The following is a 20,975-nucleotide window of genomic DNA, read 5'->3' as shown; positions in this document are numbered from 1 at the left end:
CGTGTACTGACATGTCTACAGTCGCCATGGTCCGCATTATGCAGTTCTGTGGAGATTACTCCTCCGTAGTGGCGAACTTCAGTTACGACTACGTCACGTGTTTTGTTGCTCTGATTGGCCCGTAAAAATGTGACAGACAGAACGTTCATCCAATCATCCTCCAAGTTTTTTTTTTTTTCAAAGGCTCTGCCCTTTCCCAAACGCCGTCTACGGAAGCTTTATCTGACGTGCCAGGATATTAAAATATCCAATATCCCCAAAAAGTCTATTCGGCCAGATGAAACCTGCTCACTGGTTGGGCTGTATTACTATTGGCCAGTTTCCATGTCTGTCATCAGACAGATCAACCTTGCTCCTGTCTGAAATGACTGTGCCCAGTCTGAGAACAGAAAGACCAATTAGCATAGTTTTGGAGAATGAGGCGGTAGCTTCAGGCGTGGTTAAGTTGGCAACCAGTTTAGCGATTAGCCATGTAGTTATAGCTGTAGTTTTTTGTTTTTCAAAAACAGAGCTTTCTTTATTAAAAGAAGAGCAAAATATGCATGAAAAACTTTTGTTGATGGAAAATTCCTGCTCTTCTCCTGACTGGCTATGGCATTTAACACCAACTGGCTCCACTGTGATGAGTTCACTCTGATTGGTCTGAAATAAATGAGACAGACTGAAAATCAATGCAATCACCCTCCAAGTATTTATTCAAAGTTTCTGCCTTTTCTGAACACTATGTACTGACTGATGTCCAAGTGGATGTAAAACATGTTTCATGCAGTGGACATATGAAACAGCCTATTGTGCTACTGTACGGCACCCCAAGTATAAAACGATGTTAATCCATCTAGCATAAATCCCTATTGCTTGTTGTGCTTGAGGTGGAGAAAAGATCATCCTCATTAACAATTAAATGACACACACACAATCACATAAAAAAAACCCACATCTCTCAACAGGACCTGGATCTTATCGTTCACATAAAAGAATCATATCTTTGAACTGGCTTGTTCACAAATGATGAGGCTAAGATAGTCAACACAATAATTTACTCAATCCATTGTGTCACTGTTTTCCCTATTGAGATGAAATGCATTTGAATTATCGTTCACATTTATCAGTTGATTTGTATTGGCTTATACGTAACACCTCACATCTGTCAGACTTTAAACCATTTTTAACCGGCAACTTAATGTCTGACATAAAAAAGGATGTACAACATATGAGTTAAATTTTACAATGAAAGTTTTGTACATTTTGCTCTTCATGTTTTCTTTGCATCATTGTAATAAAGACATCATAGTGTCTATAAGAAAAATTTACAAAGGAAAAAACTCAATTAATTGTGGCGTTAAGACATTTTAACACTTTTCCCTTGTATTGAATCCTCTTTACCTTACTGTAAAGCTCCACAAAGAGCAACATCACACATTCATACCTACAATCATGAATATTTCCCCTACATTAGAAGAGTTTGGATGGAGTTTATTTCAATCATGCTAGAAAGAGCTGTGTGAAATGCACCTCCAGAGCTTCAGAGAGGGCCTCGGTCAGTGAGCAAGTGTAGACTTGATGAAGGAACGCAGACGACGATGGCCCACTGCCAGAACAGCAGGTGACATGGCAATGAAGATAATGTTGGCAAAGCGAGCAATGACAAGAAGAAACTCAGCAGAGGAGCCCCGGTTGTAGTTGAAATAGTTGACAGAGATTATGCTGGTTCCCCAGGATGCAATAAAGAGCATAATTAGAGCTAGAATGACCTGGAGGGTGCACACATAATGCAAGAAATTAGGAAGTGAACTTAATTCAGGTATTCTGTCCTCTATGTTCCAATAATGAATCTTCAGGTCTGCTGTAAATCGAGCATGATCATTTACTCTTCTATTTTACAGGATGATCTCTTTAGATTTGAACACCTCCTTTCCTAACTCACCTTGGCTGCTCGTCTCTCAGCAGGCACACGTTTTATGACAGGTGCATCTTGTGCTGAGCTCCGCATCCTCCCATGGGTGTAAAGGGTGTAAAGGGAGCCCAGGTTGGTGAAGGCCATTAGCATAATGGGGATTGTTTCATGGATCACCATAGATGTGGTGGCATAGGCCAGGCCGCTGTAGCTGGAGGGGAAGTTCCACACACAGCCCAGCAGGGGGCGCGTTGTGCTGCTTACCAGCATCAGGGTCTGAGGATGAGAGCAACAGAATGAACACAGGAGCATGGAGACGCCACATCCACTTTACCAGCAGTTTACTTACAGACTTAGAGGTTAATTAGAAAATATATTTTTTATAAATATTCATATTTTACAAATATTTTCATTCAAATATGTTCAAGTAAGTTATATATCAGGGATTGCATAATTTTAGAGAGAAGATACACTAGTTGAGGGAAGTGGAGATAGGAATTTCAGTTCTTTTGGTGATCCTGATCACTAGGTTGGCTTGGTTATAAGATCATCATTCTGCCTCTAAATGGGATGACTGGGGCTCAGCAGGTAAAGTTGGATGTCTCATATTTGGAAGGTTGGGGGTTTGATTCCCAACTCCTGTAGTCACATGTCAGTGTGTCCTTGGGCAAGACACTTAACCACAATTTGCCCTAGTTTTTCTCATGTGCATGGATGTGTTTGAATGGGACTGGCTAATACTGATGGTCTATTTTCCATAGCAACCTCTGCCATCAGTGTATGAATGTGGAGTGAATGAGTGAAAGGGTGTAGGTAGGTCCTGCAGAGTAAGAGCACTTTCAGTAGTCAGATGAGTAGGAAAGCACTATACAACCTCAGGTCCGTTTACCATTGAGTCCATTTACATAGCTCTTCATTTGTAAGTTTTGGTTTGATTACATCAGCCAGATACAGCAATGTTTTGACCTATCACTGATACTGTATGTCTGCATGTATCTTAGAAGTTATTCATTGTAATTTTTTCTCAGCCATAGTTACCAGAATGGCATGATTTAACATGAAGTATAAAACTTTGGGCCTCTTTCACCAAAATACTTTTTTTTTTTTTTTTTTTTTTTTAATAAAATATCTTCTTTATAGAGTTTTTATAAGAAACCAATGTCACAATAATGGAAACCTCTTAAACTGTTTGCACCTGAACTGAAGAATGTCAAGTGCTTGTATGATGGAAGCGCTTGTATGTTTGCATATTTAAATGGCCCTATAAGGCCTGTATAAAAGCATGAGACTACAGAGCTGTGTGCAAACACAGAAGATAGACACACTGATAGAGATATTAGTGATGTCAAAATTAAAATAGGCTATTAAAAGTCTTGCAATAGACTCCAAGAATAAATTTCAGGCTAGATACTTCTTAAGTGGATGTAATGCTGCTTTGAATGAAACCACAGGCACAGATAGCCATGTCATCATAAATAGCAGGTATCATACTGTAATAAGTAAAAGATAACCTTTAAAACCAATTAAAAACAGGTGTTGTGTGTCAGCTCAGCTCCAAAATATGGGGGGGTCAAATCCCAGTATGGGCACAGTCGGTATCCAGTCTGGACCCTTGGGCAAGGTCCTTAATGTCATAAAACACCAGTCTCTTACTCAGATGTACGCCACTTTGGAGAAAAAGCATCTACCAAACGACATTGTCGCATTGTATATGAATTAAAAGTAACATTTATTATCATTTAATGCATTAAAATACCCCTGTGATAAGGTATGTTTTTATGGTTTTAAATATTTAATGAAAAATATTGTGCATGCTCGATTTTTTCAGAATTGAGATGAAACAATGTATTTTTGAATTAAAAGCTGTTCATATTTAAGTCATTGGCATGTGCTAGAGCTTAACTGATGAAATACAGTAAAATAAAATTCTAAATTATTTCTTATTGTGTCTTCCTTAATGTAGCATACATTACTGCTGATAAGTGTGCAGTTAATAATTTTACCTGGTCATGTCAGCAATCAAATATATGTAAGAGTGATCTCAAGCGTGCTCAAGTTGAAGATAAGAAAACTTTAATGAATGTCAGAATCTTTTCAAAAATGTTGTGAGAAGGTTTCAAGAACAAATTTCTTCTTAAGAATGGTTGGTGAATGAGGCCCATTAATCTCGTATGAGCAGACACCAGGTGTGCCTGTGGTTAAGCCATGTGGAGGACAGACTAAACCTTCGTTCTGTCTTGTAATAACATAACTAAGAAAGGGAGTAAGGGAAAACAGCTTTCAAATGGAAAAAAATGTTGTAATAAGCCTGGTTTACGATTCACAAATAAACTTGGGTTGTCTCATTTCAAAACCGTTTACAGAATAGAAAAGGAATTACATCAATATTTTCTCCAGTTCTTCACTAGGTTATCCCAATAGAAAGCATTGGTCTGAACCTTAACAATACATTTTTTAAAATTTAACTCTTTGGGTCCTCTAAAATTTTACTGGGAGTTTTCAGAAAGTATGCTGATTAACTTTAAGTATCTGAATATTTTTACAGCCATTTAGATATCTGTTGATTTTCTTTTATATGTGTTTAAAGGGGTTCATGAGATTTGCTTTATACTATTTAATATAAATTCTATTTTTTAAGCCAAATGACCTCATAAAACCATCCTTTATACATTTAATCCCTCTCACCTCTGTGCTGTTCTCGTTGCCATTAGTGGAAAAGATATGAGCAGGAATAGAATAACAAAAGTTGAGAATCCAGATGAGACCCAGACTCAGTAGCAGGGTCTTGGGAGGGCCCCGGGGCCCATGGAGAACCCCCATAGTGGGAGCCACTCGCCTCAAAGTCTGGAGATGGAAGGCACTGAGAAAGAGCGTTGACCACACATTGACCGATCGCAGCCAAACCCAGACACCCATGAGGAACTGACACCACTCTCTGGACGAGTACAGCTGTAAAGCCAAGCAGGTGGATATGACAAACTTGAAACACAGATTCTGGACTCCAGTTTCCTGGATGTATAAAGGAGTCTGTGTCAAACATGTAACGCATTCATCCTAGATGAAACGTTATCGTCAAAAATCACGTAAATCTAACTTTTTAATCAAGACAATGTGTGGTAAACATGACCAACCTGGAGTCCCATGTCTGAGATGACAAGCAGCGTGTTCCTCATCACAGAAACCAGCAGGTTAGACAGTGCCATGTTTATGATGATGATGTCCGAGTTGCGTCCACCACCTCGGTCCATTATGACACTCTTACCAATCACTGCGACCACTGTGCCGTTACCCAGAATGCCCAAGAAAACCAGCATAATGTAAAAAGCTGTTTGTGCAGGAGACACAGAGACACGAAGTCCCATCCCCACAAGCTCTGCGTCTTCCTCCGACATAGGGCTGTCCATTCTAGCCATTTTCTCTGAATACTGTCTCTGAGAAAGTTTTAAGATCTGAAATACAGTTCTGAAGAATTCTCCATCTTTAGTTTAATATCTATGAGAGGAACATGACTCAGTTTGTCCTCCAGGATGCTGTCCATGCTGTCCACCACATCAACTATGATGCACTCCTCTGAGGGCTAGTCACAGAACATGATCCTTCCTCTTTCAGTGAGACTAAAACACTGAGAGCAGAGGCATCATTGTGTTTTGCTCTGACTACATCCCTGACAGGCACCAGAAAAGCTTAGAGGCAACTCTGAGATGTCAGCCTTGGTGGTGGTGGTGGTGGGGTGCATGTTAATGAAACACTAGAGATTAATCAGCTTCCCTGAGCAAAATTTGCTTCCTTTGCAACATCCTTATGCCATATTCCTCAGGGAAGTGAAGCCCCTTTCTTTGTGTGCGTGTGTGTTCTTGTTGTTTTGCTTTTTGCAACTAGTGAACAGATTTTAAAGCATCTTGATCTTTATTTGACTTTGCTTTCAGAAAAAAGCTCTGCTTATTAGGGCATTTAAGTTTTTGTAGCCCATTTAAAATGTCAAGGTTTTTTCAAACTATGATAAAGTTTAAGTCATTAAGACAACCATAAATCTCTTTCATGCATCCTTTCAAACTGAAAGTCTATAAAAGTTGAAAAATGACCATAACAATTTATATGCAAAGCAGATGATTCGCCTGATTCCACATCTGTCATCAGGCTGATCCATCTTGAAGAGCTCTAATTTCAAACGTTTGTGCCTTGTCTTAGAATAAAAGGAGCAATTGGTGTTATTGAAGGAGCTCCAGGCTGTAGCTATGGGCAAGGTTTACTGCTGGCTGGTTAACAATGGCTAAAGCATTGAAGGCATAGTGGCAGTTTTTATTTGAAACAATACTTTTGCTTCCTCCCAACTGGTTTCATCATGAGTTTGATTTACAAACTGGCTCCACCAGTTGTGAACATGCCTACTGCTTCACTACGTCATGTCACTCAGAAATAAATGTGACAGACGGACTATTCATCCAATCACCCTGCAAGATTTTTTCAAAGGTTCAACCTTTCCTAAACACAGACTATGGGGGATGTGAAATGTATGAACAGATGTATGAAACAGTCTGGCATCCCAGATCGATAACAATCAGGACATTTGACGATTAAGTCAACTATTTCATATCATTATTGCCTAAAAAAAAGCAGTTTTTAACCCTGACAGGCCCTTCATATTAAAATGTATCGCAGCAAATTTTCAGAGGGCTAAAATATATCTTGAAGTGATTTTCTAAATAAGACTAATTTTGGGCCAGGACCTTAGTGACTACTTATTTGGTCAAATTTTGTATTGTTTTGACAGTTTTAGATTCATGATCCAGTGAAGATTTTCTTTGACAAACCATAATAAAAGTGAACTGGATTTTTTTGTTGTTGTTGAAGAAGGTGTTCTGCTAAACTAAGATCATGTCTGGGCCAAGCTTGTTTGTGTGCTGCATAAACAGGAAGACTGCAATGCACCTGCTGGAGCAGGACTGTCATTACTCATTGCTGCCATCATGTGACCTTAATCCACAACTGCTATCTATCTGTCTGTCCATCCATCCGTCCGTCCATCTATCTATCTTTAGCTGTTTAACCTTGGTTGTACCATCTGACATGTAAAGTGTATCCTCCCACTTTAGAAAGATATTTTATATATATATATATATATTATGCAACATTAGGCTGTGCCACCTGACATTGGCAACTCAAGTAGAATAAAACAGGCAAATACACTGGTACATGTTTTTTTTATAGTGTTTGAAAGTGGATAAAAACTGTATCTATTTTTTTCTAGACAAACTGAAGAGTTTTGAGTTAAAATAAATCTTATGCAGTTTTACATTAGTTGTACCAACCGATGTGGTAAGTGTTCCCGCCCACCTGTCACTAAAAAAATGTTTAACTTTACTTGAGGAGTATCTATCAAGCATTTCACTCTACCATTAGTGTCAACTAGTGTCAAATGAATGATCAATTATGCTACAATCTGAAAATACTGTTGTGCCATCCTGTCATTTATGAACTCGCAAATTCCATGTTTATGAATATCTCACCAATTTTAAAATGATACATTTTAATAACATTTGTCTATTCTAGGATTTCCAACTTAGAATTGTGCCAAAGTTTTCTAATTTGAATTTCTTACAGATAAAATGTCATTTAAACAGATTACCCGTTCATTTACTCTGGCATCACACAACGTGACATTTTTAGTTTGAGATGCCAAAGTATTAAATTAATTATATTATGCAGATGTAATATAGTGAAAATGTATCCAAACAAAGTAGGTTTCATAGAACAAATTGATAAATGTCATGAACTGTTTAAAAAAAATGGAAATGGTAATTTGGAGATAAAACTGTGCAGGTCATGTCACTGACAACGAGATAGATGGCTTTGAGAATCAAGAGAAGCCACAACTTCAAAATTCATAATTTATTGTATATGATAAAATATTTCTGTAAAACAACTTAGCATCTTAAATGCTATTTGCAAATCGTAGTGTAAAAGTAGCTCTACTGTTTTTACACATCTGTGTAATTTATTCTCATGTTCACCAAATCAGGCAGCTCAGTACAAACAGAAAGTCACTTTAGCTGATTAACTGGCCAGTCAGCAGAGGTGGCAAAAGTCCTCAAGTTCTGTACTTAAGTAGAATTATGCTAACTTGCGTAAGAAAATACTTTGGTAAAAGCAGAAGTACTGATTCAACTCCTTTACTCAAATAAAGGTAAAAAGTACAGACTCTAAAATGTACTTAAGAACAAAGTAAAAATATCAAAATAAATTTTTACCTTCAATGATGCATAATACCTCTTTTAGTAATTCTTATTTCTAACAGCTTGGATACTCTCCATACCAAAATATTCCTCATTTTTACTTTTACAGGTTGTTTCTCTTACCTGTACAGAGGTGTTTTCAGTTATATGGGTTTTAATCATTCAGCTCCAGTTAGAAAGATCAATTTTCCAGTAAAACTGACATGTACAGGAGCAGAAAAGAAACAGCAGAGATGGAGGCAGAGAATAAGATGGAGATCATATATGAGTTGACATCTCTCATAATCTGATGGTTTTTAATCCTTTACATAGAGTAGAAACAAACATTACACACGGATGCACAGGACAAACCAAAGCAACTTTACAAGTTACTGCAAAGACCAAAGATCTATCCTGTAAACATTTCAGAACAAAAGCATTGTGTAAAAACCGGAGAAGTCTCACCACAGAAACAAACTGATCTGATTTTTACTTTGAAAAACAAACCAGAAGGGTATCGTACCAGTCACGGCAGCCTAAGATGAACTGGCAGAAAGGATACACTAACAGCGGTGCAGAGAGGTATGGACAGGTGTTCATCGGCTACGTTTACGCTTTCATTCATCCATTTAGGTTCAAACAAGTAACAAGCCTGTTTCTACAGCGTGAGTAGAAAATACTAATATCCAGTATGTGTTCAAATGTAGAGAGTAAAAGTAAAAAGTCACCAGAAAAATAAATACTTGAGTACAGATACCTGAATAATCTACCTAATTACAGTAGCGAAATATTTGTACTTCGTTACTTTCTCTGCCATTCAGCCTACTCAGAATTAATGCTGCAGGTCAGTAGGGCACTTATTTTAATTCAAACTTTGTTTTGCAGGTAATAATGCCTCGAAATGACAAAAAATACACAATATCTTCTTGCTTATTATCAACTGTTTGCCCTTTTACTCTAAATGTACTCTGTTGTCCTCTCTCCAGTAAGTGAGGCTATTATATATACATACTATATATTTTGGCAAAATAAATATGTAATTAAAAGATAGGAAATGTCAAGAGATGCATATCATTTAAAGAAAATAAAGTCTTCAGTTCTGAACAGTACAACTAACATGTAATAAATATTCACTTGCAATGACACTTCATCACACAAACTTGTAAATACTGCCTCGCTCAATTCTCTACATCCCTCCTAATTGTGTGTTTACTGTGACGAATATCTAGAGCTGTGGCAGACAGACTTTCTACAAAGCTGAAGACATTTTTATTTCCAGCAGGTTCAAAATAAATAATGACTGGCTGTTTTTTCCAGTCATCGTCCAGACAGAAGACTGGGAGTTGTAATAAAACCTTTTCTGTCACTAGAATTTATTTAAAAGTGAAAATTGTCACCAAAACTGTATAGTACTCCTGTGCAGCCGGTCTTTGCCAGGATAATTCCTCCTGTGTTTTTACTGCAGCCTCCTGATTATTCATCCAGCTGTCTGGACTCTACCAGAGAGAAGAGACAGACAAACAGTAATGTGCAAATATTTTAACTGATCAAAATTTTAGTTATTCCAGCCAACCTGTCGCAGGGCAGCATATCCCATCCCCTCGTCCAGAGCTGTAAACCGGCGACACACACACTTGGCTGTTTGGTGCTAAATGTGTGAGGCGTGTTCCTTGAGAGGTAGGAGGCAGGTAGGCAGAAGAGGCAGGGGGGCTTGGGTAAATGTTGGGGAATCCTCTCTCCCAGCTCAGCCAGTAGCCTTTCAAGCCATCCTGATTGGCCTGCCAGGCCACATTCACCTCCTGATTCCCCACAGAGGTCAACTGAAGGTCATCCAGAGCTGGCAGAGCTGTTTCTAGAAACAACAGAGAAAAAGAATCAAATGAATCCATACATGAAAATAAAAAGTGCAGTAAGATTTTTTTAAGGGGTTAAATCAACTAAAGATTTGAACTGAATCATCAAAAGGAAAATGACCCAAACATTTAACTGTAAACATACAAGGAAACTTCACACTGAAAGCTTACCCTCTTGAGTGCATGCCTTCACAGACATGGCTATTTGCTGTCCATTAGCATACTGGGCACTGACTGTCACCAGGTACTGAGTGGCTGGCTTCAGGCCAGTCAGTAAGGTAGAGTTTTGCTGGCTTTGAAGCACGACAGTGATGGCTGGCCCGCTTGGAATAACTCCATATTCAACAATGTATCTCTGGACTCGAGCTGGCTGCAAGGGACCCCAGCTCACACGGATCTGACGTGGGCCAGAGTCTGTCAGAGTGACCACAGCTGGACTTAAAACATCTGAGGGGGAATTAGGAGAGGGGAAAAAATTGGTGAGATGAGGATATCCTCTTTTAATTTAAGGTTAATTATAATAGGTTAAGGTTGAAGCATAATGTGTCCTTCTCAAGCTGCAGTGCAGCATCTTCTGTGCAAGTCAGACATTGGGTGTTAATACATGTGTAGACATGAAATTATAATACACTCGAAGTGAACTTGCAAAATGCAGAAAAAACATTCAAAATGGACTTCAGAAAAGCCTGGACTCCATCAACAATTTTACATAATGTCCCACGTTGTGTTACAATTATCCTCATTTGCTTTGGCAGAATGACAAAAGCATTTTTCTAACATTACACTAAAACCTCTGAACAGTTACTTTGCCGTTCACAACAGATTAGAATTTCTCATTCATTTGAGCATGTGTTCAAAACTGTCAGTGTAATTCTCTACAAATCTGCATAAAAACTTTGCATATGGCTTTATCAATCAAAGCTGATGAATTGATTCTGGGCAAAAATGGCAGAATCTTCACCACTTCTAAAAATTCTGTCATCATTTAAGCATCACATGCAAAACTATCCAATGAGTTATCAAATCTGTCAGGCATCCGTGTATACGCAATAAATATCGAAGCCATGGAGTGTAGCATGAGAGACATTTAGCCAGGCCAGATTTGACAAATGATATGACTGTGTGAGTAATGTCAGCCTCCACCGATCCAACACTGTTGCAGCAAAATCAAAAGATAAAAACAGAGTTCTGCCCACAGTATTCCAAATCCTGAGTCCAGCTGAGCTCTTTACAGCCGGGATGTGGAAACATGACCACCTGCCATTGGGTCAGATGTTTCTGCTGATTGCCATTAATGCTGCATGTGAGGGCCTCACAGGTGATCAATGCGGGGGATCGGTGCACTAACTAGGAGATTTTTACCTTGGTTTTGACAAAAATCACTGACCAGACCACCAAGACTGACAGAATGGCCCACTGGGATGATAAGCAAAGTTAAAAATAAATACATAAATAAATAAATAAACTTAAGTGCCACAGTGTTTTTATATTATGTGATGCCTTTTTGTTTTATTTTATCTGAGTTTTGATGCAACAAAAACCTTTGAATCACTCTTAAATTTGCAGTTCACATCTGGTGGGTCAGGACCCAAAGTTGGGTTGCAGAGCTATTTTCAGTGGGCTATGAATGTGTGCTTGGAGCAGGCCTGCCCACAGAAGTGGCTGGGCTTCTGATAAACCCAGTGATTAGGCCCTCCTCAGTTGTGATTTAGTGATGATATCAATGCATGTGTGTTGGATCAGTAGCATTGGTGCTGGCATCCTGGCTAACAGCTTCTTCATTTTGGAACTGAAAAGCTTGTGAAGCTATTATTGGGTCTGAGTTTGAAATTGTGTAACCATAACACATTTTAACACATTTCATCACTTTTTCCACCTACTTGAGCCACTTTTAACGTTTTCACAACTTTAAACACCATTTTCCTATTTTAACCTATATTAGCCACGTCTAACCTCTTTTTTGTCACTTTTAACCAAATTCTGTCACTTTCTGCCACTTCTAGTTAATTTTTGGAACTTTTAACCCATTTCTGCCACTTTCAAGATTTTTTTGCCTCTTGTTACTCATATTTTTGCCACTTTTAACCCATTGCTGCCCCTTTTCTGCCACTTTTAATCATATTTTGCCCTCTTCAGCACATTTTTGCCACTTTAAACCCTTTTAGTATTTTTCAGGCCACTTCAAAACAAGTCAGGCCACTTTTTTGTACAGTTATCAACTACCAAAAAATAATTCTGTTTTAAGAAAAGGGGTTTACTTGAAAAAGGCTTTATTGTACTTCAGCATAAATAAACAATTCATTTTTGTTACTCTGGTAAGATTGATTGTTGTTCATATTGAAAATTAAGTATGGTTGTCACAGCTTGACTTCACAATGGATCATGATTCCCCGTTTAGAAAATAAAACTTTGGTAAAAAGTCTGATTTACGGAAACCAAAAGCAGACATTCATCTATATGCATAATTTTACCAAATTTTGACATGATAATGAAAAGGAATGCACAATATTTGGTATGATATTGGTATCAGCAGATATTACAATTTCTGCAGATACTGACAGCCTATATATTGGTCATACATATTGGCAGTTTGAGTCATGTATTGGCCCCAAATATCAGCATAATATAACCTACATTTTCGTTGTTTTCTCAGGATCTCAATTTCTCATAAAGGAGGAGGTGATGGGTTGGCTGGACTAGCCACTGGTCAGGTTTAGGTAAAACTGTTTTAAAAATGAGTCAAAATGATTGAGAAGACCATATGTAAGCTAATCTGAAAAATGGTCATATAAATCTCTAAGAAAAAGTCTATCTGAAAAGTGTGAACCTTAAAATTATGAAAGACAGTAACAACCAAATGGAGCATCTGTATCATGATTTATTTTCAGCGGTTATATAGTTCTTCCTCTACCTACCCCTTTTTAATTCTGTAGAATTAATGTTTTCCTGATTGCATCATAGACTTATATAAACTTATTTATCAACATCCTCTTACCAGGGAGTGTGGTAAAGTTGACTGACAGTGTGTTAAACACCCTCTGGTTGGACTCTGGGCGGAGGAAAGCGCTATAGAGGGTGTCAGGCTGCAGGTTGGTCAGCTCTACCCAGCGGGAGTCACCTGTGAGAATACGTCTCGTCTCAGGGCTTGTTTGCAATGCAGTCTTATAAGAGAGTTCGTAGTAACCACTGTCTTTGGTCAGAACAGGACGCCACTGCAGCACAGCACTGTTAGAAGTCAGGTGAACCACACGCAGCCGGTCTGCATGGATTATTTCTACAGATAAGACAAGATCAGAGAGAAGAGAGGAGGGAGTAAGGCGTAGTGAGATAAAACACACACTCAATGAATAATTCTGCAGCTAACATCACTTTTTGTATGAGAAATAACTGCTTCTGTGTCTCCTTTATATTTCAAATACACACCAATAATGGCCTCCCTTAGGTCCTCTGTGATGATTTCAATATTATCGATGTCCACAGAGTAGAGATGAGACTCCAGAGGAGGTGTAACTGCACGTTGTAACACCTGATAGTTGCCATGTACTGTTGACACAGCTAGCACATAAACTCCCTGCGCCTTCAGCTCTGTCATCAGCTCGTCCACATCGCCAGGCTGCACACCGTCGGTTAGCCACAGCAGTATCTTTGGCACATTGTCCTCCGTCTTTTTTAGAAGCTGCTGGGCCACCCTGAGGGCCACATCTGTGTTGGTGTCTCCCTGCAGCTGTCTGACTTTCTGCATAGCCCTCTGCAGGCTTCCCTGATTGTTGTGGACATCCAGACCGAACTCTAAGTTAGGATTTGTGCCCACCTGCAACAGGCCGACTCTCACGTGCCCACGGCCCAGTGAAAAGGGGCGAAGCAGGGAAGCAGCAAACAGCAGCAAGCGTGAGAATTCGTAGTTCGCTACACTTCCTGAAGAGTCCAGCAGGAGGAGAATATCCCCTTCACAGCAGTTCAACACTGTACACGACAGGAAGAAAACAATCATATTAGACTAGGTTTTAGCAAACATGTTAGTTTGAAATTGTTTACAGATTTTGGTCACCTGTATGCCACTTCAAAGATTTAAAAGCAGTATGAGTCATTTTACTAGCGACTGCCTGAGTGATGAGGAAACAAGCTGCTTATACATTTGAAAAAAGTACCAGAATGGTAACATGGGTTATTTTTTCCTCTCAACAGCAAAACAATAACATTTGGATTCAAAATTCACTCTGTTCAAACATATGTGGCATTTCAATAGCATAGTAAAATCCAATTCTACCCTTTAAATATATGTATATATATGTATATATATGTAAGTTAAATGACTTTGGGTTTGTTGTTCTCAGCTCTGTGTTTACACTAATGTGACATCCCTTTCTTTAGCTTCATATTTTGCTTAAAGACTTAAACATACTTAATGATTTTTTCCCTTTCTATCTATTAGCTTCGTCAACACTTAGTGGCAAGGGAGATGGTCCACACACTCACACTGCAAGAGAACAACTGAAGGAGGACCAACAGACTTCTCAATAAGTCTTTATTTGACCTTAAGAACCAACAGGTAACCCAGTCAACTTGTAGATGCATATCATCTATTAATATTGATCACAAAATATTGTTTTCAGAAATTTATTCTAAAACATTCAAATGCAGCAAGTGTAGCACATGTAGCACTGTGAGCTGCATATACTACGTAGATAATGATAAGAATTACTTATATTCCAGTATGACTAACAATAATTTAGTCATAAAATGGATCCAATTAATTCAGAACATCATGCATAATTATTAACACAGTCCTGCATCATTTGCCCAGTCACTTCATCTCCTCTATTGTTCACACATTCCTCTCCTTTTCCACCTCCTATGCAGAATTATTTTATTGCAGCAATTGGCCACCATCATTAAATGTTTTTTGAAAGGCAGAAAATAAATGAGCTGGAAAACAATATAGAATTAAAGAAATGAGGGTGAACCGAGCATTTCCATGAGGAAGTGCCAGCCAACATCTTCCAGGAACAACCTATAAGATAAGGAGAGAGGATGTGCTTCAAAGGAAAGGCAAATGTTTAAATAATGGAGACTCTACATACATGTATGTATATCTATGTCAGTTCACACAATGGCAAAAGAGAGTGCCTGAAAGGAAAAATGATGCAAAAAACAGCAATAAAAATGAGAGGTTAGAGAGCTAAGGAGGAACTGCCAAAATTTGCATTCTTCAGATGAATCGTGCGTATGAACACGTACATGTGTTTGAGACAGAGACATCTGAGCACGTCATCTGTCATGAAAATGATTTCAAGCTGAGCCAAGGCCTTATGGCACACTGTAGAGCTGCAGCAATGATTGGAAAATATGTTAATACTTCCTGTGAAGTTTATCTCGCACACTATCAACACAATCTGACAGCATAGAGACAGATGGTGGACTACAGAGCCCATGTTGGATCATCCAACATCCAAAAAAGCATCCCAAACAGCTGAACACTTGATGATCTGAAACATTTTAAATATCAACTTCTTGTTTCTCTTTGGCCTTTGAACATTAACAGAACAGAAATGTGAAACCACTCATTAATTAAAAATTCCACACATTCCTTCTGTGCTTTTTCAAAAGGTTACCTAATAAACCACTGAGCGAAAAATATTTATTTTAATTAACTATGGACATTTATGAAAACCAACCGTTCTCTGTGTCAGAGTCAGCTTTATGAACAAAGTCTCAGTTGTCTTTAAATTAAACAGCAGCCAACTGGACTTTCACTGCTGTTTTCGTCATCAATGCATGAACAAAATTACTGCGTCTGAGTGATATTTGCCGGGTGTTCTCTCTACATACAACAATGGAGAACCATGGAGGTATGGTTACATCACCCATATCAAACACATGCAGAACTACAAAAAGTTATTGTCCTTCAGATCAGGGTTTACTTTGTAGAAAAGAAAATGTATCCGCTGACTGAAGGGCAAAAGAAAAGAATGACAACAATTATAGAAGTGAAGTCAAAAGCTCACCATTTGTCCTTCAAATATAGTGAGGTAAAAGTAATATGCCCCCCCACCACCACCACCACCACCATTTATCTCTTACTAATGCAATGACTTTCAAAAGAAAAGGAGTGAAGTTTAACTGCATCTGGCTTTGTTGTTCTCAGCTCTGTATTCACGCATAGGGAAGGCTTTGTTTTTAGTTTGCTAAGGCTCATATGTACGAAAATATATCCATGCGTTTTAAACATTTCAACTGTCTCTGCCCTTATACTTTCTATTTACATATACTACCAGAATTAATCCCAGTATAAGGCATAATGGTGACGTAGCGGGTCTGTAATAATTCACTACCAGCCTTAGTTAGCGTACAAGCTAATGTTAGCATCCAGTAGCTAATTAAAGTGCAGCAACAGTGGTGCATTTTCATCAGATATTAATGTTGCTGTCTATGTTTGGTTTAGTGTCATTTTATTGTAGAAAATTCTTCAGTAGATGTCTGGTCATATTCTAGACAAGTTGTCTAGAATATGTACAAATGCAACAGCTAGTGTTAGCTCTTGTAAGTCGGATAGCTGATGACATCCTCAATACGCCAGTGAACAGGAAGTAGAAGAAAACAATTACAGGCAGTTCAACCATGATTATTTCCAGTATTTACAAAATGGCAGTGTATGAGAGGATTTTTGTGTGATATACCAATACACTATCTTTATTTTAAAGTAGAAACTAGTAAAAACAGTGTCAGTAAAGAACAATGCCAAGAACCCCGTGAACTTGTTCCACCTGCCAGCTCTAAAACACTTATGTTATACAGTATACTGATTTCAGTTCAAACACAGCTGCCTTCCTCCAGAGCACAAAGCAGAATTGATTCACTGATCTTTAGTTTGTTAAAGTCTGAAACCACAACTGATGTCAAAAAACGATCAAAGAGGCTGTCTGCATACTAAACAGAAAGCTTTAATAAGTAATCAAGTTTAGATGGAGTCGTACATTTTTATGTGTGCATTTCACTTTCATACCAGTATGACATCACACTGATGCCACTGAGACTTTCTGAGTTTAGAAACTAGATGGGAAGAAATAACTGACTGAAGGTTAAGATATCACAACCTCTGCTTCAGAAATTTTTGACCCTTTATGGTTTTAGGAGACTTCCTTAAATGCTACAAAAAACAATAATAAAACTCTGTGGTGTAATGAAATTTTAGCTTCTTTGTCTCATCTCATTCCCCAACACTCCCCACTGCTGCTTTTCTATGGAGCCTGCCGGGGTGTCTACCCTCTCACAGGACATGTATGGAAATGCACAGACATGGGAAAACGACAGGGCTAGGAAGGTGTCAACTTTACTGCACATGTAAATACGAAGCAACAAAGATGACTGTGTAAAACCCGGGGCCCATCACTGAATCAAAGGCCCTTTTAAGACCCCCGTAGGTGTCACCTGAGAGATGGTATCCACCTTGTAAAGGTGGATCTTGCCAGAAGCTCGGGGTCTTTTTTCACAATCACTGCTCGTGTGCAGACTGACCTGTCTTTGCAAAGAAATAAAAACCTTGTCAGCCGGCAGAAGTCTCTATTTCATTATTCAACAGCAGCAGAGAAAAATTTCCACAACAGTGGTTACAGAATGACTCATGCAGTCTTTTGACATTAAGCTTATAGCAGCAGACTGTTTACATCCATGTGTTTTCTATAACCTGAGCCCCAGTTTGGCTGGAATATCTTTGATGGTGTCATTATTTGGAAAATATGACATTTTCCAAGGCTTAGTACAGTTAGTACATGAGGATCATTTGATCCATAGGATGTCACAGCTCTCAACCAATACAGCCACCTGGATACTTTCCTCTTTAAACTTCAAATACCTTAATGGAAGAAATATCCTGATATTTTATTCATATATGTGTGTAAATGTTGTATAATTAAATAGTCTGAATTATTATTATCATTATTATTAGTAGTAGTAGTATTAAGAATACAAAACAAGTGTAAAACAACATTTGGCCAGTCCTCTTTCTCAGTTAAAGGCCCACAGATCTGGAATACTCTACCATCAGAAATAAAAACACTGACTAACGTCAAAGTATTTAATAACACGGTAAACACTGGCTCAAACAAAGGCACATTTGTCAACACTAAGCTACATGTTTTCTATGTTTTATATCATTCAGCACATTTTACCCCTTCTTCTCTTTGTTCTTTGCTACTTCACCTATTTCTCTTAATTGTCATTTTTAGTCATTGTCATTTGTCTGGATGTTTGTCTGCCTTACTGTGAGCTTTTATGTATATGTCTGCATGTATGTCTGCCTTGCTGTTACTGTTTTATGCATCTGTGTGGTTGTCATTCATGTCTACTGCCATTGTTAGTCTTTATGTCTATTTTATTCTGCTGTATCGTGTGTCATTCCTTAAAAGCCTAACCAGGGACAAGGACTGCAAATTAGCCGGGGCTAGAATCTTTCAATGTAATTTTTAATTTTATTTATTAATAAGATGTTATGGAGGGGTCCTTGGGATGTTTACATTTTCATTGTGAACTATATTTGTAATGGGTCTGTGTTTTAGATTTTGTCGGCACTTGGGGGTCCCACACAGGCCAGGGGTCCCTAAGTATTTGCCTGTCTTTCCTGACGAGTGGCACCTCAGATTCTAGCATTGAGACATGGAGGAATTTGAGCAACTGTATAATGTAAGGAAGACAGTAATGCTGCATCACACAGCAGTGATGATGGTCTTAGTTTTGATAGAAATATTTATATGTAGTGGGCTATGATACAAGCTTCTATGAAAAGGCTACTTCTGCTCAGACAATGTGAAGATATGATTAAGAGAGATGAACTACTGATCTGTCTCCTCTGACAGTCATAAATCACAGGCATTATGATAATGGCAGACTATTATATTAAATAGTTCATACACTATAAAACCCATTAAAAGGCACACCCATTACATGCCCTGAATTGTAAGGAATGAAACAGTACAACACCAACATGCCGCCTCACAATCTCTTCCTAGGAAAACCGTCCATATGACAGCCTGCAGCATGTTTGTCTGATTCACCAAACATTAGTCAGCAATTTATGTTTATCAGCTCATGGTAAATCATTATAAAGTCAGTTAAGCTAAGAGCACTATCAGCCAAGACATCATTTATAAAAGACTTCAACTCTTCTATAACCAAAAAGAAGAAAACTGCAACCACGTTAACTATCTTATCATTCCTTGGGTCTGTATGTTGCTCGTCTTTGATTAGTGGACACACCTGTATGCTACCTCCTCATTAGCTCAACTGTACATAATGTTATAAACTCACCTGTGGCAGGGTCAGAACCCTGCGTGTTGCTCCGCCGTAAATTCGCCCACAGAAGAACACAGCACACTAAAAAGGATTTCATCCTCTCTCAGCAGCATCTAAAAATACTTTTCTAATCAGAAATAATTCAAGCTGCTGAAATAAGCAACACCGGGTCTCTTACTCTTACTACGTCCATCGTGTGGCAAACAAATAGTCCGGTTTATCTCATAGTACGTCTTTGTCGCTGCTTCCGCAGAGGGTGGCTGCTGCATCGGTCATCCCAGCCTCTCCTCAGGTGGACACAACTTCACATACAGCTCGGTGTTTACCTGTGCCATGCTGTTTTCTGTCTCTCACAGTCAGAGTACTTCTCTTATAGTCCACCTCCAGCGTGCTAGACTCTCTAGTCCTCAGACCACTCCTCCCCCTGTTCCAGCTGCTGAGCCAGGAAACAAAATCAGAGACTTTTTGCAGGATTCTGGTCTGTGACTGTGAAGGAAAGATGGCAGCTGTTGACCCTTCCCAACACACATATGGACCGACTCACACAGCATACAAATACATACTTTACCCAGTTGTGTAGTCATTAAGACAACGTGTTGTGACTTGAATCAAAAGAGAGGTACACCTGGTCAAACACACTACAATACAAGTGAAAGTTGCTCAGTTATATACTTCAGTTAAAATGCTGGAGAGCTTGCTATAAAAAAGTTGCATTCAAACTGCCATTAAAAAAAAATCTCTAAAGATTGATCGAGTCCTAGACCCCCTTATTCAAATGCATTATTTTTAACCTTCAAAGGTTAGAGGGAAACTCGCCCTGTACGCGATCTAGATTATTCAAATGCATTGGAAACATTTGTGGAACTTGCAATGAGGACTGACAATTAAATCATTCAATTAAGACTGCATGTAGGAGTTTTTTTGCTGTTCTTTACATTATGATAAAACTGCTCAAGCTCTGTCAGGTTGCACAGGGATCAGGCAAGAAGAGCCCTTTTCAAGTCCATGTACAAATTTTCTATTGGATTGAAGTCTGGGCTCTGACTCAGCCTCTCCAGAGCATTCACCTTGTTGTCTTCAGACCATTTCGGTGTAGCTTTTGCTAGATACTTCAGGTCATTGTCTTGCTGGAAAATAAATCTTCTCCCAAGGCATATTTCTCTTGCAGACTAAATAAAATTGTCCTTCAGGATTTTCCTACGTTTTGCCGCATTCATTTTACCCTCTACCTTAAGATTTCAAGGACTGGCTGCTGAGAAGCATCCCCAGACATGATGCTGCCACCACTGTGCTTCACAGTGGGGATGGTGTGATTGTGGTGATGTTTAGTGTTTGGTGTCTGCCAAACATGGCATTTTTCTGATTAGTGAAAAGTAACATTTTGGTCTCATCAGACCAAAGAACTCTCTTCCACTTGACCATGGAGTCTCCTGCATGCCTTGTGCTGATCTCTGAGATTTAATCTGAGTGTTCTTCAAGTGTAGCTTCACAACCCATTAAGTTTTGACTGGTGAAGAACCTGGGCAACAGTAGTTGTATGCAAAGTCTCTCCCATCTGAGCTGCTGAAGCTTGGAATTCCTTCAGAGTAGTCAATGGTGTCTTGGTGGTCTACCTCACTAGTCTCTTTCTTGCATGGTCACTCAGTTTGACTGGGACGGCCTGATCTAGACAGATTTACACATGTGCCATATTCCTTCCATCATCTCAATGATAGATTTATCTAAACT

At 38.7% G+C, this 20,975-nt stretch overlaps 2 protein-coding genes across 2 annotated transcripts; both read right to left on the bottom strand.

Annotated features, from left to right (window-relative positions):
- Window positions 1–1,538: 1,538 nt before the first annotated feature.
- LOC121507383 (olfactory receptor class A-like protein 4) lies at window positions 1,539–5,286 on the bottom strand. The gene is made up of 4 exons (XM_041783682.1): window positions 5,026–5,286; window positions 4,580–4,843; window positions 1,925–2,170; window positions 1,539–1,751 (listed from the first exon to the last, which is right to left on the bottom strand). The coding sequence occupies exons 1-4, from the start codon at window positions 5,284–5,286 to the stop codon at window positions 1,539–1,541; spliced, it is 984 nt and encodes a 327-aa protein (XP_041639616.1).
- Window positions 5,287–8,427: 3,141 nt separating this feature from the next.
- LOC121507091 (von Willebrand factor A domain-containing protein 1-like) lies at window positions 8,428–19,630 on the bottom strand. Its single transcript, XM_041783242.1, has 6 exons — window positions 19,263–19,630; window positions 13,383–13,922; window positions 12,955–13,233; window positions 10,131–10,406; window positions 9,680–9,958; window positions 8,428–9,602 (listed from the first exon to the last, which is right to left on the bottom strand). The coding sequence occupies exons 1-6, from the start codon at window positions 19,342–19,344 to the stop codon at window positions 9,580–9,582; spliced, it is 1,479 nt and encodes a 492-aa protein (XP_041639176.1). The 5' UTR covers window positions 19,345–19,630; the 3' UTR covers window positions 8,428–9,579.
- Window positions 19,631–20,975: the final 1,345 nt, after the last annotated feature.

The sequence above is a fragment of the Cheilinus undulatus genome, linkage group 3 (genome assembly GCF_018320785.1).
Source record: "Cheilinus undulatus linkage group 3, ASM1832078v1, whole genome shotgun sequence".
Classification (NCBI taxonomy): Eukaryota; Metazoa; Chordata; class Actinopteri; order Labriformes; family Labridae; genus Cheilinus; species Cheilinus undulatus.
The sequence above is the reverse complement of the archived record's forward strand: the minus strand, read 5'-3'. Positions and strand labels throughout refer to the sequence as shown.